This window comes from Schistocerca piceifrons, chromosome 7, assembly GCF_021461385.2.
Source record: "Schistocerca piceifrons isolate TAMUIC-IGC-003096 chromosome 7, iqSchPice1.1, whole genome shotgun sequence".
In the NCBI taxonomy this organism is placed as follows: Eukaryota; Metazoa; Arthropoda; class Insecta; order Orthoptera; family Acrididae; genus Schistocerca; species Schistocerca piceifrons.
Window position 1 is genome coordinate 335,405,380 of NC_060144.1, and position 24,699 is coordinate 335,430,078.

Consider the following 24,699-nt stretch of genomic DNA (forward strand, 5'->3'; position numbering starts at 1 on the left):
ATCCTTTCTCTCCGAACTGGAGTCCTTCCCTTTATCACTTCTGCTTGAGGTCCATTCGCTTACACCTCCATGGTGTACACCTCGGCCAAAGCTTTGTCTGGACCTTTTGCATGGCCCTAAGGACTCCGTTAACCCCGCCGCTCTCTGCTGTCACTTCCTCTTGGTTCTTCACGTGTTCTGGGACTCTGAAGTTGTTTAGACCTATGGCTGGATAGCTAATGGTAATGTTGGCTTTGCCTATGTCCACAGAGGTCATATTGAACAGCATTCCTTGCCTGCTGGCTGCAGTGTATTCACTGCAAAGCTTGTGGCCATATCTCGTGCACTTCAGTACATCCGTTCCTGTTCTGGTGAGTTGTTTCTTCTCTGTTCTGACTCCCTGAGCAGCTTACAAGCTATCGACCAGTGCTACCCTCACCATCCTTTGGTAGCGAACATCCAGGAGTCCACTTCTGCCCTGGAACAGTCCAGTCGTTCAGTGTTGTTTGTGTGGACCCCAGTACATGTTGGAATCCCAGACAACGAACTTGCTGACAGGTTGGCCAAACAGGCTACATGGAAACCACTCTTGGAGATGGGCATCTCTGTAACTCACCTGCGTTCTGTCTTACGCCGCAAGGTTTTTTGGCTTTGGGAGATGAAGTGGCATAACAGTATGCACAACAAACTGCGTGTCATTAAGGAGACTGCGAATGTAAGCAAGTTTGCCCTGCGGGCTTCTCGCAAGGAATCAGTTGTCCTTTGTCAGCTCCACATTTGCCGTGCATGGCTACACATAGTTACCTCCTCCGTCGCGAGAACCCACCTCCCAAATGACAGTCGTCAACCTCTTGCTGGACTGCCCACTTTTAGCCCAGCGCCCTACCTTTGGTGTTAATGCCTCAACAGCAGCTATAGTTTTAAGTTTTATTTGTGAGGGTGGGTTTTATCATTTGATCTGAGTTTTAGTGCATGTCCTTTGTCCCTCTGTGTCCTCCACCATAGGGCTTTTAGGGTGGAGGTTTTAATGTGTTGCAGAGTGGCTGGCTTCTCCTTTTTTTAACTCATAGTCAGCCAGCCATGGTAATCTGCTTTCTTGTTTTTAATTTCATCTCCCTGTTTCTTGCATCTCTCTGTAGTTTTCTTGTCCTGTTTTGTCCAATGTGGAGTTTTTGTCCTCCTCTTGTTCTTCTGGTTCTTCCCTTCTCTGTTATTGTGCCATAAGCCATCTTTGTTTTCTTCTTTCCCTTGGGTAATTGTTCTACTGGGAACAAGGGACCAATGACCTCGCAGTTTGGTCGCCCCCCCCCCCCCTTTTTTAAACCAACCAACCACCAAATTATCAGTTAGGATAAACAGGCATCGACATAGGATTTATATTGGCAACAAACAATACCCTGTTGCAGAGCATGCTCAACATGACACTCATGACCTCAGTGCCTGTTTCATCACATGCACCATCTGGATTCTTCCCTTAGACAGCAGTTTCTCAGAAATGTACAGGTGGGAACTAACGCTACAAGAAGTCCTTGGTACTCGGCACCCACCTGTCCTTAATTGACGATAATTTCTTCAGTCTCAGCATTTCTTCATAGTAACTACTCCTTGCTTCAGTCCATTTTAGTTTTCTACATCTTTTATTTCTCGCTGTTCCCCTCTCATCTCTGTCACGTACAATGCACTTAGCTTTTCACTCTTATTAACTCGTGCGCAATGTGTTAGCAGTAATCTCTGACTTGCATATTACCGTGCCTTCCATCTTTAAACTCTTAGGTTCTCAAATCTCATCTGGTACAGTCCCCGACAATCAGTCCTTCCTTCTCATCCCGTCCGGTAAGTGTCTCCTGACCTGCAATTCTGGGCGACTTTTTCAAAATCCAACCCTTTTCCTAGACCTCTACAGTCCATTTCCTTCACCCCCTCTTCCTTCCCCTTCAGCCCTTCTGCTATGAGAAGGAGCCACTGGGCTCCAAAAGTGTGCATGATTATAACCTGCTTTTATGTATGTGTGTCACCACTTGGTGAGTTTTTTTCCAGTTGTCAAGAAGACATAATTGACATTTCTGTAATGATCCTCTGACAAAAATTCCAACTGTGACTTAATAGACTGCATTGATGATAGACAAATTTATTATGTGAACTTAAAGCACCTAACTGACTTTTCTGACTGTACTTGACTGACAAAAAGTAATCCGTGACTTTCATTCACTGCAACTAACATGCCATCTGATGCTACTTCCAATTATTTGCTGATATGCAGTGTGTCACAGACCTGTTTGTGTGCTCCTTTATAGCTGACAAATAGTTACCTATCTAATTTTTACTTATGTGTATCTAGCCCCATAACCTCTTGATAAATTCTTTTTTTAGGGATAAGTAACTATTTTGATATACTTAAAGGAGTATACTTTAACATAACTTACTCACTTGCGATATGCCTGAAGAAGAAACAACAGACAACTGACTGAGCAAAGAGTAATTAATATGTACAGCATTATCAAAAAGTAAATGGGAAATATGTAAAAGCACCTTACTCAACATATAACAAGATGATGTAGAAAAATGGTTAACTCTCAACAAAAATTCTCCCACAGAACTCATTATGCAGCTTCCTTGGCCATTCCTTCTATTTGGGGAGCTTATCACACACAGGGACAGAGCTGTTTGAGAGGCTCTTAATGCCACCAAATGTATATATCTACTGAAGAGGGGCAGAACATGCACTTCAGCACTGGTACAGCATCATTCATTTCCATTGATCCCTCAGTATGCTCCCCAGCCCTTGTACACAATGCTAAATGTTAAGTGATCAATGACTTGCACTCTAATGATCATTTCCCAATCTGGATTCACCTGCCAGATAGAGCAGTGAGCAAAAGACAACTGCCACAATGATTGCTCATTGTACAAACTGGAAGCTGTGTTTGTACAGTGTCAAAGTGTCCAGAAAAGGGTGTACCATATTACGAGGCATGTTTTTTAAAAGTACCGTTTTGCCACACCGTGGCCGCAGCACTGTGATCGGCGTTCTGCACATGCACACTGTGTACCTACATCTGTTGTCTATGCACTGACACCATTACAGTGTGATTCTTCCTTGTTTATGTTGTGTACTGAGTGTTTAAGATACCTCCGATAATCGTTAGTCCCACCGACTGTGAAGTATAGGCTGTTATAAGATTTCTTAGTGCTAAAGGCCTAAAAGTGATTGATATTCATTGTGAGATCTGTGTAGTTTACGGAGAAAACATTATGAGTGATTGAATGGTAAGAAAGTGGGTTAGAGTATTTAAAGATGGCCGCACAAATGTGTATGATGAAAAACAGAGTGGGCGTCCTTCGGTCTTTAATGAAAGTTTGGTGCAGGAAGTGGACAATAAGGTGAAAGAAAACAGACACTTTACGATTTCCTCCTTGCGGGATGACTTTCCTAATGTTTCTCGCAGTGCTTTGTATGGCATTGTGACCGAGCACTTGAATTACTGAAAATTGTGCGCACGTTGGGTACCGAAAATGTTGACGGATGTGCACAAAACCAAATGTTTAGACAGTGCATTGACTTTCCTTGAGCAGTACCACAATGACGGTGATGATTTCTTAAGCCAAATAGTTACTGGCGGTGAAACATGGGTGGCCTACGTCACACCAGAATCAAAGCAACAGCCCATGAAATGGCAGCATACAGATTCACCCAGAACAGTGAAGTTTAATTTCTGCCCAGAAAATCAGGTGCACAGTTTTTTGGGACAGAAAAGGAGTATTGCTTGTGGAATTTCTGCCTCGTAATGAGACAATCAATGCAGCAGTTTACTGTAAGACATTGCACAATCTGCGCCGTTCAATTCAGAACAAAAGACGTGGCAAGTTGAGCAAGGGCATTGTTTTGCGGCAAGACAATGCCCATCCGCATGTGATGAATCAGACCAAAGATCTCATCACATCTTTTCGATGGGAAACTCTAGATCATCCTCCGTACAGCCCTGATCTTGCGCCCAGTGACAATCATCTGTTCCTGCACTTGAAGAAACACCTGGGCGGTCAGCGTCTTCAAGACGATGACGAAGTCAAAACAGTGGTGATGCAGTGGTTAACAAGTCAGGTGACAGACTTCTATGAGGAGGGTATTCAAAAACTGGTACAACTTTATGACAAGTGCCTCAATATTGATGGAAATTATGTAGAAAAGTAGATTAAGGTACAGGCTTTCATGTAAAAATAAATTATTGAGATATCTTAGCACGTCTTTTTTTAATTTCAAAATGGTACTTACATAAAAAACACACCTCGAACCAATATTATCCACCACACTGCTCAAGTATCCATACAAGAGTCTTCAGACCAGCTACAAAGCAAAGACCTGTCCCCTTGTAGTGTGAGGTATGCAACTCCTCAAGATTGCAGCTTTTCATAGGTTCAAGAGTCAGCTGACTGAGGGTGATATCTCATTGAATTATTTAAGGAGAGCACGAAGAGATCATAGCAGTGGGTCTTGATTTTATAGGCCAACCCACTAGAAGTATAGTTGTATAGGAGACAGTCAGGAGGGGATGGAGTAATTCACATTCACTGCTGCATTGTGAAATAGAAGTCTCTTGAGCAACCCATGAGATGTTGCCCACACAATAGCAAAACATTTTGACAGACTTAACACCTTCGTCTGTCAGATTCAACTCCTCAGAGTGATTGATGAGAGAGGTTGTTGCAACTTTAGTTAAACCAATGATCAGCAGGTCTTTGTCCATATTGAAATGGATTGTGTGAAGCACGTGATACATAACCTGGTCACAGTGTGAGACAATACAGCAAGTTGCAACATCTCTCAGGAATAAGTGAAGATGTCCTAACCCTCTTTAATTATCTTTATCTGACAGGAAAGTTGCCCAACTCATGAAAGGAAGCTATTTTCATCACCCTCCCAGAAGCTGAGCCCAATTAGCTCCTTGTCAATTGTGTTGGAAGTATGTAGGAGTGGGTGGTCAGCTGTCACCATTTCTGCGTCTAAGATTCTAGAAAGTCCCTTAGTAATTTTTAGTGTGGTTTCTGGGAGTGTCATTCTACCTCCAAAAACCTTACCAGTATCACTTCACCTCTAAAAACCTATTCCCACTGGAAGGGTCTGTACAGCAGCCTTTGCTGTGAAGATATCATTAAGTGATATAATTTTTGACATTGCAAAGGCCTATTATATACTACATTGAGGTGTGATATCCATAGGTAACTCCTTGAATGGGGCTTCTGAGGCCATATTCTCATCTGTATAGAATACTTCCTGTCCTAATGTTGTTTTAAATAGTGGTGTCTGTGACCACATGTATGAACACTTTGATCAAGAGAACAGTGTCCTTCAGTGTCAGCAGTAAGAAATCCTGCCCAGTGTGTGTTGTTTGGGGCCAAGTTCTCCACCTTTGTTTCCTCTTCCAGCCTTGCAGTAACAACTTCTCCTTTGCATCTGATGATAAGAAGGCTGAAGAAACTGACATAGAAGACAGGTTTTAACTTTTCAACTGTAAAGTCTGAGCATGTCCTTTTTAACCATTCATGTTCTGTTTTACAATTGCATGAACTGATGATGAGGGACACATTGCTTTCTCACCAGTGGAAATACAACAGTTACGACTGTGAGAGATTGGACATTCTTGGGCCCTTTGTGGAGAACTGACTGCGTTTTATAGAGATGAGTGTGGCTTGTTTTAAAGTGCCATGTCAATGTTTGAGCATATTATTATTCCCAGAATTGGTTTGGATTTCAGAAATTATAAGAATAAATGCATTCCAAATTTAACGTCCTGTCCATACGAAAAAATCTTCACTTCATTCTTGTAAGAAGTAACTTCAGAAGATAGTTACATTAACAATTACATGTCACTTGTGGTTCGTTAGGTCACTGTTGACATCTGTACGAATCCTTGACCAGCAGAACTATCAACTGAGAACTCCATGACAGACTATGTATTAACATTTGTAGTAAAACATTTTTGTCTATAAAGTTCATGTACTTGTTGTGCTCATGTACTTGTTGTGCTCATGTACTTGTTGTGCAACCATTTATATAAAATGGACTCATGCTTTGTAAACCTAAACACCCTGTAATTTTGTGCAAATAAATTACATTCATAAATAGTGTGACATCACAACTATAAAGATTTTGCAAATAAACTTTCAGTTCTCTCTCTCTCTCTCTCTCTCTCTCTCTCTCTCTCTCTCTCTCTCTCTCTCTCTCTTGTGTGGCATTGCTTTCCTAAAGATTCAGATATGTGGGATTAATTGTTGTTGAAGGAAAAAGAGTACTTCTGTTCTCTGTTTTTAGCAAAGTTCTTGTCGGAAATGACCAGTACGGTTTATATTAAGGCAGCGTCAATGTACTTGAAAGTATTGGTGGAAGTAAACTTTAAAGATTCACTTGCCAGAGACAGCTTTCTCATGTAAGATAAAAAATATGACTAACAAGTTTGTGTTAGTAAATTGAGTGATATTGATAAAAAAACTTCATTTGATGCTTTCTCTGCTTCTAATTTAAAAAGCATACTGAGACTTCTGATGTTTTAGGTTGGAGCACTTACGGATGCATCAGCAGCATAAAGGCCATGAAGCCATGCATGCTGAAATGATCCTGATACTGGCTGTAACACTAGTTGTAGCCCAAGTAGCATTGGTTGAGTGGAAGAAACGTCATTTTCGTTCCTATCAGGTACTTTTCTTGCTGTTACATTCTTCATTCAGCTAACATTAAAATACTAAAGGGGAAAAAAAGAAAAAAAAATCTGTAAGTTGTGTGTATTGATTCCTTGCATCTCATAGATTTTATTTCTTTGTAGGACTCCATACTGAGAACTAATAATATATTGATCTTTTTAGGAGATGGAGATGGGGACATGAAGACTTGTTCCTAAATTTTAAAAATACATTTTGTGTTCAAATGTGGCCACTTAATTTATTGTTCACCTGAGCTCAGTGTACTATCATTACAGTATTTAATCTTTGATAATGCTTTCCTCTAAGTTCTGATTCATGGAATTTGAAATATATTTCAATTTATCCTTAAGTTGGGTGGCGGACAATGTTTGCTCAGTATTTGTGAAAACTGGTCAGATACACGATTGGCAAGTTCATCGCAAAACTGATGTTTTGGAATGGATGCTCACCTAAAGGTGTCTTCCAGTTTGTACATTCTGACCCTCTTCCTTTGCTGATGTAATAAATGTGCATAATTTAAACTGTCTCTTACCGCTAGACTATCATATATTTCCCTAATCCACACTATCATTATGTCTTCTTGTAATAATCAATCGGTCTATTCCCTGTCAAAACGTGGGTAGTTCATTAATAAACAAATGGGATGGGAACCAAAAAGCATACGGAATCAGAGAAACAAACAACAGTTGATTGCAAACTGATTGGGACAAACAGTGACTTGGCTGATCTATTTACTGGAGAAATGGAAAGCTTTTGCAGTTTGGAGGAGATGGAACAGCAAGGAGGGGGGGTCACATCAGTGTGAACTTGAGGGAGCTTGCAAGGGAGATTTTAAAGTCAGGCCACTAGAAACAAAGTTGGGAAAAAAAGTGTTCAATGAAAATGTAGTCATTGTAGTACAGAAAGGGGTACTGGAAAGTTACAATAATGGAGGGAATAAAGTTAGCCGCTTACTGTATCTTTGATGCATTGAGTGTTCACAGGCAAATAAACAAGACACAAAGTTTTTCTAAGCTTTCAGACTCAGAGATAACTATCAGAAACATACAAACTCAGTTACACTGCCAAGCACTGCAGCCTGACTGGGATGAGGGCCTGTGTCAGGTGCAGTGAATAAGAGGAATAACAGAGGCAGAAAAGGAATGGATAGGAATGTGGTAACAGTGAGCCTATGTGGTTCCAGGAAGCAGAAGTTGCATGTGGAAAACTGTAAAGTTGATGAAATTGCATGTTCAGGAAACAATGTTCTGAAAGAGAGCGTTGGGAGGAAAGGAGATCAGAGCGCCAGGGTGGTCATGGAGAGAAAACTGTGTTCGTTGTTTAAAGGAGTAAAGGAGCAATAGATGTGGAGCAGGGAACAGTGAAGACTGATGCTAGGAGGAATATAGGATCAAAGGATATGTTGTGGAGACAATTACAGTCTGTATAACTCACAGAAGGGGAGAGGGCACCTAGACGGCCCTATTTATGAAGCCGCTGTTGAAGTGAAACATGTTCTGCTCAGCATTGTGTTCTACTACTGTGTGTTCGGCTTTGCCCTTGACCACATTTTGGTAAGTGACTTGCATACAAGTGGACAATTAGTTGACAACCATGCACACATGAATTATACATAAGTTACTGTAGAGTGGGCATGTGACATGATTGCAGCAGATGGCCCTGGCTCTGACAGGGTAGGATAAGCTAGTGACAGAACTGACAGATGGATCTTTCCCAAGGAGATGACCCATGTGGCAAGGGGTTGAGAGGAAGTATAGTGCAAAGCTGAAACCAAGAGTGTTCCACAGTGTGGATATGTGGCCTAATACCATTGTGAGAGGTGAGAAGAATTATCCTAATTTTAGGGCTCGAAGGAAAACAGTTAAAGTTCTGACAGAGGAGGGATATTGAATAACAAGTGGATACCTCATTTGCAGCTGGTTAGTGTGGGTGGTTTAAGAATTAAGGGCATATGTGGATATGGCATAAGAGATCTCTTTGCATCCTAGGCTTGGAGTTTAATTCTTGGCTGTGAAGGCCTTTGTAAAACCTTCAGCGTACAGGACAAGGGATTGTTTGTCACAGCAGATACACTTTCTGTGAATGGTAGACTGTATGGGAGGAGCATTTTAGTGTGGAAGGGTTGGCAGTTATTGGACTGTTCATACACGGTGTGCTCTACATGGCTGTAAATTTTCACGGAGCCATCAGCAGGCTGGAGGTCAACACCCAAGAAGGGAGTCTGTTGAACTGATAATGAATGGGTGAAGAAGAGAAGTTGTTAAAGTTGCAAAGGAATAAGTATAGAGTGTCAGCCCTGGGTTCAGAGCATGAAAATATAATTAGCGATCTCGAATCAGACAACTTACGTAGGATATTGGGTAGCTAAGAAGCGTTCCTCCAAAAGTGACTGAGACTAATGAGAATGCCGAGCTGGTGACCAGCCACAAAGATATGCTCCCTTCATCACTCGTTACCACACATAAGGAACAGCTCATTGCATTCACTGCCATGTCTTTGGCTACTTCTTGTAGAGCTCTAACGTGTTAAATATTCTCATCATTACTGTCTGTGCCCCCCCCCCCCCCCCCCTTTACAAAGTGATATTCCAGCACCTATCCATTTTTCTCTCCTATTCCCAACCAATATTTTCTGCTGGGGTCAACAGTGGGAAGCAAGTGCTTGTGGATTGCTAATACTGGAAAGTCATTTATAATTGTTATATTTTTCAAATATTCTAAAAACAATTGAGTTGTTGTTATACTACCTACCAAACAAAAGAAAGCAAATGATACTCTTTGGAAACTTTAATACTAATTTTCTGAAAGATTAACGTAAAAGTAACTGTTTGGAAATGCTCTGTAACACTTGTAATGTGAGTTCTGTTGTTGATTTTTCCCACCAGAATTACACGGAAAGCAGTACACTGATAGACAAACTATTTGTCGGTGAACAGTTAGTCAAGTGATATAAATGTTTATCCAGTAGTGGGTCGCCTCACTGACCATGGTGCACAACTGCCATTACTAATCAAGTTATCTGGTTACAGTGAAGTAGTATCATGGAAAACAGTTTGAGTAATTGATGTACAAACAACCGAAAGTTTCGGGGCAGCCTGACAGGAAACTAACTGGACAGATGTGTATAATATTATGGATGTTAATTTCAATTATTCCCTCTCTCTGTAATTGTCTCAAGTTTCCTGCCACTAATAACTTCATACCATGATGTGGATTTTACCCATTCTCTATTTATTTGCTACTGTAAAGCTAGTGTTCTTGAAGAGAATTGGTAATCTTTTGGCCCTTTACTGAAACAAAAATATTGTTGCTCTTTCTGTATGTATGTAACCCTACAGTTCTATAACTGATACAAATTAACAACTAAATTCTTGTTTTCAGTTTATTACTTTGCTGGCATTGTGGATAATTCCACAGGTCATGTCACTACAAAATCGATGGTGGCGCTTCATTTTCTTTTGGCTACTTTTTTCCTGTATAACAGGATTTATTGTTCGAAAAGCTATGCAAAAACCAATACTGGGAACAACCCCAAGGTGAGAATTGATCAATTTAGTGGTTGTTAGCATGTGTAAACAAATAGCAAGTGCAACAGTTAATCATGTTCTTTACACATAATGTATAATGAAAAACAAAAAAAGTGTGTGTGTGTGTGTGTGTGTGTGTGTGTGTGTGTGTGTGTGTCTGTCTGTCTGTCTGTCTCAAAAATGAAGCACATTTTCTCATTCGCTATACTGCTACTCGCAGTTATAATGGATAGTATATACGAGGGCCGTTCAGAAAGTAACCTCCGGTTGATTTAAAAAAATACACCAAGTTAAATAAAAATATTTTAATATATACATCTTACAACTACATCTTTGCACTATTTTTCTACGTAGTCTCCATAGCGATTGAGGCACTTATCGTATCTCTTCACAAGCTTTGAAATTCCTTCTGCATAAAAATCACCCGCTTGTGCCTGGAGCCAGCCTGTGACCGCATCTTTGAGCTCTTCGTCGTCATCAAACCGCTGTGACCCGAGCCATTTCTTCAAATGCATGAAGAGGTGATAATCACTTGGCGCCAGGTCTGGGCTGTAAGGTGGATGGTTGATAACGTCCCACTTGAAGGACTCAAGAAGGGCCGTTGTTCTGCAAGCAGAGTGAGGACGGGCGTTATCGTGCAAAAAAACGATACCGGAAGTCAGCATACCACGGCGTTTGTTCTGTATAGCCCGTTGTAACTTTTTAATTGTTTCACAGTACACGTCTTGATTAATGGTCATACCACGTTCCATGAATTCAACCAACAACACCCCTTTGGCATCCCAAAACACCGTTGCCATCAGTTTTCTGGCAGAAAAATCTTGCGAGGCTTTTCTTGGTTTGGTAGGCGAATTTGAATGTGCCCACATCTTTGATTGTTCTTTTGTCTCAGGGTTCACATACTTAATCCAGGTTTCGTCACCGGTCACGATTCTGTTTAACAATGGTTCTCCTTCGTCCTCATAACGTGACAGAAAGTCTAATGCAGAGGCCATTCTTTGAGTTTTGTGGTGGTCGGTAAGAATTTTGGGCACCCATCGTGCACAGAACTTACGGTAACCCAATCTTGCTGTCACTATCTCGTACAAGAGAGTCTTAGAAATCTGTGGAAAACCAGTAGACAACTCCGACATTGAGAAACGTCGATTTTCACGAACTTTTGCATCAACTGTCTGAACGAGTTCGTCAGTCACCAATGATGGTCTACCACTCCTCTCTTCATCATGAACGTTTTCTCGTCCACTTTTAAATAAACGTACCCATTCACGGACAACTCCTTCACTCATAACTCTTGGTCCGTACACGGCACAAAGCTCACGATGAATAGCTGCTGCAGAATATCCTTTGGCTGTAAAAAACCTTATGACAGCATGCACTTCACATTTGGCGGGGTTTTCTATTGCAGCACACATTTCAAACTGCCACAAAAACTAAACTAGCGCAGGTACGACGTTCACTCGACCACGGCTTGATGCCGACTGACCTGTTGAGTGCGTGAACGCACAGATGGCGTCGCTACTCCCCCCACAACCCGCACTGTGACCAATCGGAGGTTACTTTCTGAACCGCCCTCGTAATATTCTAATAGTTTATACTGAAAGTGTGTTTTTGGAGTCTTAGTTAAATGGATTCATTGAAGACAGTTGATGATGTATGTGTATTTGCTCTCTTTGGAATAACAGTTGCTGCAGAAAAATTCAGAAACTCATAATGAAAAGTATTGTCTTCAGTGTCTTAAAAAAAAAAAAAAAAAAAAAAAAAAAAAAAAAAAAAAAAAAAAAAAAAGAAAAAATAATAGATAGGGGAGCTGCCCTGATCGCTGAATGCTCATCTGCCACCCAGAACTTATGAATACTTACTAGAGTTGGCTCCTAGGTGTGCACATCTCACTGAGTGACATCCGCGATGAGCATTATGATTTAGGTTTTTTGATGTAGGGACCACATCAGCACCCTCATGTTCGTGGAATATTCCTCAAACCACTCTGACAAGATTCGAGAAAAGTTGTATGGTGCTTGTCTGATAGGACATATGGTTTACCTGAAGATAAATTAAGAGGTGCACTTGATTGGACAATAGGATCCTATATTTTATACCATGTAAAAATCTCCCACATGAGAACACCTCCATCACCTGTTGGCAAGCAGGACACATTGGCTCATGTAAGTTCCAACATACTGGTATCTTGCTATCGGTGTGTACCAATAAAACATGAAGAGATGTTGGGAAGTATCAAACAAGCAGACCCCAAGTCAGTTTTGACCTCTGATGATAACTCTGTGACATATTTTGAGGTCTACTCAACTCTTGACAATATTACTCTTCTTGTGGTAGCAATAAATCAGTATTATTCTTCTTCTGTAGTGCTATAGCCCTTGTTGAGCCTTGGTTGCTTCATCTACTTTCCTCCACTCTTAACAGTTATTTTGCAACTCTTTTCCACCCCCAGCCTCCTGTGTTGGTGAGATCTTCTGTTACACCATCAATCCACCTTCTTCTAGGTCTCACTTTCCATCTAGAGCAGTATTAGTGAACCTGTTCCCTGCCACCCATTAGTGGGCATTCCAGTTTTCATGGAGGGTGGTAGGCAGTTGGAGGTTAAAGAGATTTTCATTAGGTTTTCATAAAAAAATTGGCATAAAATATTTGGTGATTACTTATTATTACGAGGGGCATTTGAAAAGTCGAAGAGATGGCACTGCTGGTGTGTATCGAGATCATGTTTAGTTAGTAGCATCTTTGGAAAGAACCATACCAAGTTTCGGCCATATTGATCTATTTCTTTGTGTTTGGCATTCACATGAATCCAGGAAGTAGAGTGATTGTCAAAAAATGGACGAAAAAGAATTTTGTGTGGTGATTAAACATTACTTTATGAAAGGCAAAACGCCTCAGGAGACTAAAGAGAAGCTTGATAAACATTATGGTGACTCTAAACCTTCGGTTAGAACAGTTTATAAGTGGTTTCAAAATTTTCGGAGTGGCCATATGGGCACAAGTGATGCTGAATGTTCTGGACGCCCTGTGAAGGTCACGTCTCCAGAAATCATTGATAAAATCCATGATATGGTGATGGATGACAGAAAAGTAAAGGTGCATGAGATTGCTAGTGCTGTGGGTATCTCAAATGTATGGGTACATAATATTTTGCATAAACATTTGGACATGAGAAAGTTATCCACAAGATGGGTTCCGCGATTGCTCACGCTTGACCAAAAACGGGATCATGTGAAGTGTTGCAAGGATTGTTTGCAGCTGTTCAGGAAGAATCCACAGGACTTTACCTGTCATTTTATCACTGTGAATGAAACAAGGATACATTACTATACTCCTGAGACCAAATAACAATCTAAACAATGGGTTACCAAGGGAAAATCTGCACCAAAAAAGGCGAAGACCATTCCTTTGGCCGGAAAGGTTTGGCGACTGTCTTTTGGGATTTGCAAGGTATAATCCTCATCGACTATCTGGAAAAGGGTATTACAGCTGCATATTATTCATCGTTATTGGACCGTTTGAAAACCGAGCTGCAAGAAAAACGCTGGGGATTGGACTGAAAAAAAGTCTTTTTCCATCACGACAATGCACCAGCACACACCTCAGCAGTTCAGCATGGCCGGCCGGTGTGGCCGAGCGGTTCTAGGCACTTCAGTCTGGAACCATGCAACCGCTACGGTTGCAGGTTCGAATCCTGCCTCGGGCATGGATGTGTGTGATGTCCTTAGGTTAGTCAGGTTTAAGTAGTTCTAAGTTCTAAGGGACTGATGACCTCAGATGTTAAGTCCCATAGTGCTCAGAGCCAAGTTCAGCACACACCTCAGCAGTTGTGGTCACAAAATTAATGGAAATAGGATTCCAACTCATTTCACATCACCCCTATTCTCCAGACTTGGCTCCCTTGGACCACTATTTGTTCGCCAGTTTGAAGAAATGGCTGGTGGGATAAAGATTTTATTCAAATGAGGTGGCAATTGCAGCAGCTAATAGCTGTTTTGCAGACTTGGACAATTCCTATTATTCAGAAGGGATCAACAAATTAGAACAGTGTTGGACAGTCTAAAAGGAGACTATGTCGAAAAATAAAAAAGGTTTACCCCAAACACTTAAGTAGTTTTTATTTTTGCTCAGACTTTTCAAATGCCCCTCGTATATGCTTTAACTTGCTGCAGCTCTGCTTTATAAAGTGAGGTCCCTTTCCTACTTTATAGACCACACTGCGGAACCAACAGAGATACAAAAGTGGGTGGTAGGTAAAAAGGGTTGAGTACCCCTGGTCTAGAGCATGGATCATAACTTGCATCACTTTCTTTCATATTCTATGCTAGCCATTGTATTTCTTGTGATAGGAATAAATCACTCTTTCCTACAAAGACATCATCTTATATGATTCCTTCCCCTTCTTTCCAACCTGAAGAAAGACTATGGCATTACTTGTATACTCAGTATTTTCAAGAGAACTTAAAACAAGAACTTTAATCAGCTTCATACAGTCCTTCCTTTCTAGATGCTTTTTAAATATAAGATCAGTGATACTCTTTTCAAAAGATTCAAGTGAAAGTGTAATGTCCCTCAGTGTTAAGTCTTAAGCATTTTCAGTCTATCAACAGCACATGTTCAGCACATAAGACCATACTTTGCAACACACTCTTCTCTGCCTACAGAGGTAGAGGAAGGAAGTGTCATTCTGCTGCATGCCAAGTGTTCAGTAATTCGTGGAAATGAGACTGTCAGTGTAGCAGCCAAGGAGTGGCACAATCCATTGTTTCACTGTGTCCATTCACCTCAGTTTTGCATCAGAGGGTAGTGCATCAGCGAATAAATCATGCCTGTTGAATAGAGCTCTGCCCTGTGATGCACGAATTCCTCTTTTGACAAAACGACCCACCAATGTTTGGCATCTGTGGTGTACAGATTTTTATACTCCATATTTTAACACCATGTTTGATATCATGACAAGAGAATAGCAATCAACTGATCTGCCTTCGTTTTTAGATGACATTGAGACAAATACGTTTCTTTTTTTTCTGCCTGACTTTGTACATTATTGTTGTTAAGATTTTAATGTTTCCAGAGTGGCTGTCTCATCCTTGTTTATCCCAGTGATCGGCAAGCAAAAGTCTCGTTAGTGTACCATCATTTTACTCATGTATGTTTGGGGGACTAGGAGATGGAGTGTGAAATTGTGTGGCTCACATTTAAGTTTCAGGATTTTATTTGGTAGAATACAATTTTAAATATTTTAATCATATTTGTATTAAATTATATTAGTATGTATGTCAATGACCTCATTGTGGAGTACCATGTTCAAACAGCCATACTGCACACCACATTGTGCTGTTGTTTGTGCTTCATTTTCAACTGTCATAAGTTTGATTTCTTACCATGGGAACAATCTCCAGCCCCTTTGATTGCCATGACACTCAGTCACTGTGTGTGAGAAGAATATGTATTTATTATTTTGTGATGACTAGTAAACTGATTTAGGTGTTAATATTTAGTGTTTCCCGATATCCTTTTCTGGGTATCATTTGCAATAACGTGGAGGTATAGGAACCAATCAGAGAAAGAAAATACAGATGAGCCTAAGAATTGAGCGTAATTGGCAAAGAATATGTCCGAATATTTAGACCCTGAAGTGATGAGAAATACATTAAATTTTGCTTGATATAGCAGTATCACAGCTGCATCTTCTCATAAGACAACAATAAACTTCACGAGAAAGAAGAAGTTGATGATAACATCACTACTCACTTCATAAATTACCCTAAAAAAATTTATGACTAATGTTGGGATATGTTTCATGCTTTGCAGTAGTGGTTATTCCCTCAGTAGATAACACCAACACCACTTGTAAAATGTTGGACTGTGCAGCAGATATGAATATGTGTTACAGATATACAATGCTCTGCAGGACTTAAGGACAAGGTAGATAAAGTTACCTAACATACTTAACTATTGGTGGAAATTGAAGCAAGTGCGGGAAGGTGTTACCAGACGCCTCTCAGTTATGCACAGAAAAGTTGGAAGTCACATGGTGTGAGGTCATCATAACTATAAATCCAAATGAGGCTTGCCCCACAACGCGAGGCAGTTAAAGGAATGGGAAAAGGTGGTGTGTGTAAATTAGAAACCAGTTACTGTTCACTGTGGTGGTGTTCTTCATTACAATGTGGCCCGGAGACATATGGATGACTCGACATGGGGAAGAACCTTCGGAAAACTGGAAGCAGGACGGAATTGACAAGTGTCACCCAGGAGTTTGGTATTGCTCACAGCCTTTTTTCACATGTAAGGAGAGCGATTCGAACCATAGGCACTACTGCCCACTGGAGAGATGGTCGACCATGGTCTGCTATACCGAGCGAGGTGGCGCAGTGGTTAGACACTGGACTCGCATTCGGGAGGACGACGGTTCAATCCCGCGTCCGGCCATCCTGATTCAGGTTTTCCGTGATTTCCCTAAATCGCTCCAGGCAAATACCGGGATGGTTCCTCTGAAAGGGCACAGCCGACTTCCTTCCCTAATCCGAAGAGACCGATGACCTCGCTGTCTGGTCTCCTTCCCCAAAAACAACCCAACATGGTCTGCTATAGCAGCAGATAATTGCTACTTTGTGCAACAGGCAAGAAGGGGAGCATATCAAATAGTGGGTGCAATTGCAACCATATTCAACAGGACTGCACTCTCATCCTCCAAAAATTGCACAGCGACTGAATGGGGATCGTCTCTTTGCCCGATGACCAGCACATTGTGTGATGTTGCTACACACAAATCAGTGGCACCATTTGCAATGGTGCCAAGAACATAGGGAATGGACCAGTGAGGATTGGCATTGCATGTTTTTTTCGGATGAGAGCAGATTCAGTCTGAGTAGTGGTTCTGGATATACCATCATATGACAAGATGTAGGAACACTTAATGCACTCAGGAACATTATCAAAGAGACTGGTTTTAGTGGTCCAGGTGTTACGGTGTTGGGAGGTGCTATGTTGCATAGGCGTACTGATCTCCATATCTCTGGAGATGGTGCATTCACCGGTCAATGTTACTGTCACACTGTACTCCTTCCCCATGTGCACCTTCAGAGGTGCATTTGGTCCCGATTTCTTTTTTATGGATTTCATTGTGCAACTGCATTGAACAGTGCATGTGGAGGAGCTTCTGGAATGAGAAGTTATTTTGTGAATGGATTGGCTTGCCCATTCTCCCAACTTAAATCCCATTGAGCACGTGTGGTATGTAGCACATCCACATGCACCATTGAGCATCCAACAGTTGTCAGCTACACTGGTGGAGGAATGGAATGCCCTACCACGAGAACTCCTTACCAATCCCAAGACCAGCATAGTAGTGCATTGCAGAGCACGCATTGCTGTCCGTGGTTATCGCACACCATACTAAGAACGATGTTCTGCCTTTCATAATCTCCAGGGGATCATCATCATTGTCTTAGAATGAAAGTGTCATTTGTGTTCATGTCATCGCATATTTCTTTCAGTTACCTTCTGTAATATATAATAGCAATTCTTTCTGTGTATGGTCCAAATTTCATTGAGCTGTGTCACTTCTATCCTGAAGTTTTGCACATTAAAACAGTTTGATCTTATGATTGAAAAGCTAGAGAAGGAGATTACTGGATATTTTTGTCATTTCAGAGAGTTGAAAGATGGAACGATGATAATTTATGTAACTGTTCTGCATTGCTTACTGTTTCCTCAACCTTTCTTTTTTATGTCCATAAACTACTTTGTTTTCTTCTTCTTCTGTGGCTCTACAGTCCATTATGGACTTTCATCTCTTCAGTTAATTTCCACAAGAAATGTATGTTCTGTGCTAGTGCTTTCCAATCCCTGTATCCCATTCTTTGTGTTTTCTGCTGTCTTCGACAACATCTAGCCATCCTGTTTTAGGTCAGCAACCCTTACTTTTCCATCTGGAATTTAAAGTTAGTTTGGCACGTCTGTATCACTCAGCAGTGCCAAATGCCCACCTAACTCAATCTTGCTGTCTCTATTATTTTTCTGATTGATATCTATTTGCGTATTGTGTTAACCATCATTTAATTTTGCACAAGGAATCATAGTCGTAGGTCATGATTGATATCAGGTATTTAAACTCCTCGAACTCCCCAAATTCACAACCGAACACAGTTACTGACTTCAGCATGTTTCTCAAGTGTGCTCTCCCATAAACAATTTATTTAGTCTTAGACTCAATGCTTGTTTATCCCATGTCCTCTGCAGTCTGTTCTAACACAATGAACAACTCTTCCATTGACTTAAGAGATCTCGCAACTGTGTCTGTATCATCGGTGTAGACTAATATTTGCACCGATTTGTGGAAGTCTGACCCTGGTAAGCATATAAACGTCTCTTATCACATGTTCCAGAGGCACATTAAAAAGAAGATATGCCAGCATGTCCCCTTGATATACACAATTGTGAATATCCATTAGTTCTAACAATACTCCCCTAAACCTCTCTGCTTCTCACACTGTTTACTGTCATCTTCAGCAGCTTCTCAGACATTGTAGTTTCTCTCAGGACAGCATATAATGTCTTTCTATTGACACTGCCATATGCAGTTTTAAAGTCAACGAGCAGGTGGTGTGTGCTAATTCAAAATTCAGTTTTTTTCTGGCCTAGGATATATTCTCTTGGTATGGACCTGTTTCTCTCTGGGGGATTGGGAGGAAGAGGTCAATTAGGAGATTAGAGCCCTTCTTATACTAGAAGTTTGAGGGTGTTACCCCTTGATAATTTGCAGACTCCATTTGATCCCCTTTCTTGTTAATGTGTGGACATAATTCATGTCTATCGCTGTTGTAGCATTTTCTTCTCTTCCCAGATCAGCCTTATTATTTTTAAGAGAAGCTATTTTTCTGACAAACCTTTTTTAGTAATTCTACTGTCTTGTTGTTCTTTAGTTGTTTCAGGGCAGTACTTACTTCTCCAGCTGTTGAAGGGACAGACTTCTCTTCATGTACCTTTACCTATTCATCCATAGGAACACCTTGTGTGTGTCTTGAGTAAGTTGTGAAAGTCAATGCAGCATTGTTTGCAGATTCCTTTCTCGTTTCTTATGATTATATCACTTTCGTCCATGATTTAGGTTACATATAAAGCTAAATGGCCTCCACTCATCATTTACTTCTCTGAAGGATTTACTTCTCTAAAGAATTTTTTTACTTCATTCTGATTCTGTAGTAATCCCATTTGTGTGAAAAATTCATTTTTAACCATTCTGTTTTTTGATGAATTATTTTTTCATTTTTCATTTTCCCTTTGTAATCTTGCCATATTCTTTCAGTGCAGTTTCTTTGTAATATCCTGTTGTACACCTTATTCTTTTCTTCGGTTGCTGCCTTACATTCAGCATCAAATCATTTGTTTCTTCTGTGCCTATTCTCAGTTCCCAATGCATCATTTTTTCAGTTGCCATCTTAATAATTTTCCTCTTTTATTCAGTGCTGCAGCACCCACCTGCTCCTTCTTCTGCTTATGTATTTTTTTGTATTACCATTTAATGTCAGGTGCCTCTAGGGTCTCTGTGTTGTATTTTTGATAGTTTATACTAATTCCATGTGAGAAATGTGCTGTCCTTGACCTAACTCTGGCCCAAGTATATAGTCTCTCTGAAACTTCCTGGCAGAGTGAAAATCTCATTTGTATATAGTCTCTCTGGTTCACTATATTGCCATTGAGGGCATTCCATGTCCCCTTGTGGATGTTTTTGTGTAAGAACTGTGTGGATCCAATAACTATATTAAGAGAAGCTGCAAATAAGACTAATCCAGTTTTGTTATCATTCCTGGTTGTGTGTTTGCTTTGTGATCGAGTTGTTTGATGATGATATTCTCTCCCCACTTGGGCATTGAGGTCTCCAGCTGTTATTTAGCTATAACTTCAATACCATGAAAAGGGTAGTTGCTACTCGTCATGTAGCAGAGATATTGAGTCGCAGATAGGCACAACAAAAAGACTGTCAAACAAAGCTTTCGACAAAACAGGCCTTCATCAGAATTAGACAGCACACGCATGTGCGCACACAGGCGTGTGTGTGTGTGTGTGTGTGTGTGTGTGTGTGTGTGTGTGTGCACGCGTGCACACACACACACACACACACACACACACACACACACACACACACACACACAGAGAAGAGAGAGAGAGAGAGAGAGAGAGAGAGAGAGAGAGAGAGAGAGACTGATGACCTCAGCAGTTAAGTCCCATAGTGCTCAGAGCCATTTGCACACACACACACACACACACACACACACACACACACACACAGCGAGTAACAGCGCATGTTGGGAGAAGCAGACTGGGGGGGAGTGAGGACGAGGCTGAGTTGGAGAGGGGAAAAGAGCAGGGTAGGAGTGGGGGAGGTAAAGTGCTGCTTGTGGGAGCATACAGGGATGAGATGGGGAGAGGTTAGGACAGCTGGTGCAGTCAGGAGGTTAGATGGAGAGCATATGGGAAGGGGGCATCAGAGGAGGAGAGAATAAACACTGTGGGTGCATTGGTGGAATAGAGGGCTGCATAGTGCTGGAATGGGAACAGGGAAGGGGTAGGTGAGCAAAGGACAATGACTAATGAAGGTTGAGGCAGTATGGTTACGGGAACATAGGGTATATTGTAGGGAGAGTTCCCATATGCGCAGTTCAGAAAAACTTTTCTACCCATTACCTATTCTGATTCCAGCACTTTCTTCTCCCATCATGCGGTGCTGCTCACTGTCTGGCCGTGGCAGCCAGAGACTGTGGTCATGCGTGTGCTAGTTATTTGTGTGTGTGTGTGTGTGGGGGGGGGGGGGGTGTCTAATTCTGATGGCCGCTTTGTCTGACATTCTTTTTGTTGTGCCCATCTGCGACTCAGCATCTCTGCTATATAGTGAGCAACAACTGTCCTTTTCATAATATTGCCAGTTTTCCATCCTGCATTTTCCATTATTAGATATGACTTCAACAACCATTGTACATTCTTTGGAGAAGTTCATAGAAAAGATCTTTTTCTTTCTCCTCTGCTGCTTTGTTGGAATATGAGCATTAATTATACTGTAATTAAAAATCCCTTGTTAATCCTTGGTATCAAGAGTCTTGGACTTTTGTAACTAAACCCAATCATTAGTTGTTTAAGCAGGCTGTATACAATGAATCCTCCATCCAGTTCATGTCTTTCGTCAGAGCCACTTTAATGTAAATTTGCTTCTCATCTCTTTGAGCATCTTAATTTTCAGTTTTCCATAAAGGTTAAGATGTTATTATTATTAACTGTCAGACCTTGCTTAGCTTTTCATACTTTATGGAAAAAAATATCATATGCTGGATGTTTGCTGTAAGAGAGAACAGAATTTTTCGAATGCTGCCTATCTATTCAATGAAATTTGATGTTTCATCAACCACATGCAACAGAAATGAGTTTTACTTTTTGATGACTGGATTTATTTTCAGGAATGTTTAACAGTTTTTTATTTTCTTTAGCATAATAGGATGTTTGTATAGTGTGTCCATTTTCTGTTACAATATAGGGGAAAACTAAAACAATGAAAGTGCACATTATAAATATTACCATAAACATTTACTTTTTTGTGTGTACTATTACAACTAATATTATTTACACACACACACACACACACACACACACACACACACACACACACACACTCAAAATAATTTCATTTCAGTATATATTTTTTGTCTGTGCACTTTTATGTACATATTTAAAACATTTTATCAGTTATAGCCTTGTAGCTTCATTTTTTTTTTTTTTACAGTGTCTCGTTGTTGTGGTAATATTTGTATGGTATCACATTTTAATGTTTTGGTTTTACCTGTCGCTCTTTTCCACAGCACATACAAGCGTTACATTCAAATATCTAGCATGACACGTTACCAGATTTTTCTTTCACGCTGAGACTATTCTGGTGTTGTCAATGGACTCTAGGTAATAATTTCTTATAAATTACATATGAAAATAATACTTTGGCTGTTCTTTTATTTATTAAGTACTGGAATATTGGTTTGGTAGTTTGTAATTCCTGTTACTAATAATGATTATAGATGGATATCAATATGATTGATTTATGACAGATACCAGAAGCATTGAAATGTTTGAAAATAAAGAAATAGTTTGAGGTATGTACATTGAATTTTGATGAAGCTGGAAACTGTTCCCAAAGTTTTGTGACACTCTTTGGATTGTGTTTCAATTTTTTCTCTGATCTCTCTATCCTTTGCTTTCTTGATGACAACTTTCAAAAATAATGGAAAAGACTGGAGATTACAGTGCGCAGGAAGCAAGCTTCTTAATAAGGAAAAAAAACTCATTTGATAAGTTGGTGCTAGTGTCAGAAAATTTCGGTAAAGCAAATGTGTTAAAACAGAATAAAAAAACAGATTTTACACAATTTAAATAATATAGTGACTAGAAAACAGTACATTATATACAAATTTTTCATTCGAATTAATAACTAAAGGTAAGATCTTTCCTCTCATAAACACTGACAAAAATTATGGAAAGACAACTTTTTCTAAATTTCCCTAGATATGAGGAGCGGGCAGAGGAAGAGCAGTTATCACCTAGATCAAGAGAATCCTGCCATTAGACAGGAGGAAATTGAACTTTGTTGTAATAAATTTAATTTGGCTAGGGAACTGTTGAATTCTTGTCATTCCTCTCTATTTTGTATGAGAGTAAACTAATTTATTTCCCACCCTCCTCATCTGATGTGTACAGTTCTTCTGTAATTCATTTGTTACATTAAGATAACTACCATGTTTAGTGCACAAGTGAATATACGTAGGTTGGAACTTAAGTAGTGGCAGCAATGCTGTTGAGACACTATGCAATGGGATCTACTATTGTTGCTGATAGCACACAAGCAAGGGAAACAAGTCACTTGTGAGCAAGCGGTCTAATTTAACAGTGTCACTATGTTTTCGAAACAGGAACAACAGAGTTGGATCAAGATTGAATGTGCCAGAGGTTGTACAGTACAACAGTGTCATCAAGGTTTTCAAGAGGCATACAGGGAATCAGGATTGCCGTACCCAAACATTGACACGTTGGGTAAAAGCCTTCAACGAAGTTCAAAAATCATAGCAGACATGCATCAGGCAGGTCATTCTAGTGTCTTTGAAAAAGTAGTGCATGCTGTCGCCGCATTAGTAGACAGTGATTGACGCCATACGATTTGTGAGCTCGCCCACGAAACCAGATTAGCGCATACGACTGTACTTCACATCCTGAAGGAACACGTGGGCATGCAAAAAATTGCATCACAATGGGTTCCGCATGACTTGACAGAAATGCAGAAATAGATGCATTATGACACTGCTCAGAGATCACTTGGAGCACTGTGAGCATGAAGGAGAGGCTTTCTTATGCCATATCGTAACTCTGGATGAGACATGAGCCACATCTTACAAGCCAAAACTGAAACGCCAATCCAATCATCATTATAGGTCGCCGCAAAAGTCGAAAATGTGTCAGAGCCCGAATATGGTGAAAGTTATGGTGATTCCCATGTACAACTGTGATGGTGTTATCCTAACGCATTACGCTCCTCCATGGCAGACAGTCAGTGCACAGTATTACTGTTCGTTTTAGGAGCATCACCTGTGACCAGTTTTGCAAAAGAAGCGGCGGCACTTTCTGCGCAACCAATCCATCATTTTGCACAATAATATGTGGGCGCATACAGCACAAGCTGTCCTTGTGACTTTGATTTGATTCCATTGATGAAGGAACCACTACGTGGCATTCGCTTCGAAACTGTTCTAGAGATTCGACAGGCAGTAGACCACTCCATTCGCACCATCAACAGTACAGGCTCTTCTAACGGTATACTACGCCTTCCACATCGCTGACATCTTTGTAGGACAGTAACAGTTGCAAACATGTAACTCTTTTGTATCGGTTGCCACTATTTAAGTTCCAACCCTCGTATTTGTTATGTTGTCAGGTGAGAAATCTGTATATAGTTGAAACTCTGTCATAGTGAATCCCAAATTCAGTTGCAGAAAGGGTGGTGGGGAGGAGTGACACATCATAAAACTATTCAGAATTAATATAGCTTCACATGTAAGTTTCCCAGTGTAGGGATACAGAGAAAGAAGAACAATGCTTTTACTGGCTAAGAAAGATGATAATCGTCAAGGCCAGAGAAGGTGGAAGAGTCTTCCTTTCTGATTGTGGAAACTACCATAAGTGTCAGCACAGTGCGGAAGGCACGAGCTGTCAGTCTGGCTGTGACTGAATATATGTACTGGCATGGTCAGGACAACTTGAATAGCAGTAAAACTCTAACAGTAAATCTGTGATGTTGCAGGGAACAGGATACCACAACATTTGCTCTGAATTACAGCTACTGTGGAGAGTACAAAGAATAATTTTGACATTACTGATCATTGAACTGGGAAGCCAAAATCCAGTGGCAAAATGTGTGAAGTGACAGGTTGAGATACAGTGAAAGCCTCACTTAATGAAGAAAGGAATGA

The 24,699-nt window shown here is 40.5% G+C and overlaps 1 protein-coding gene across 1 annotated transcript in view; it reads left to right on the forward strand.

The window, feature by feature from the left end:
- The window catches only part of LOC124805336 (RING finger protein 121), a 100,041-nt gene that overhangs the window by 16,300 nt on the left and 59,042 nt on the right, over nucleotides 1-24,699 (forward strand). Inside the window, exons 3-4 of the mRNA XM_047265856.1 lie at nucleotides 6,526-6,667; nucleotides 10,053-10,207. Coding sequence (XP_047121812.1) covers nucleotides 6,526-6,667; nucleotides 10,053-10,207 — 297 coding nt within the window. The remainder of the gene's footprint in view (nucleotides 1-6,525; nucleotides 6,668-10,052; nucleotides 10,208-24,699) is intronic.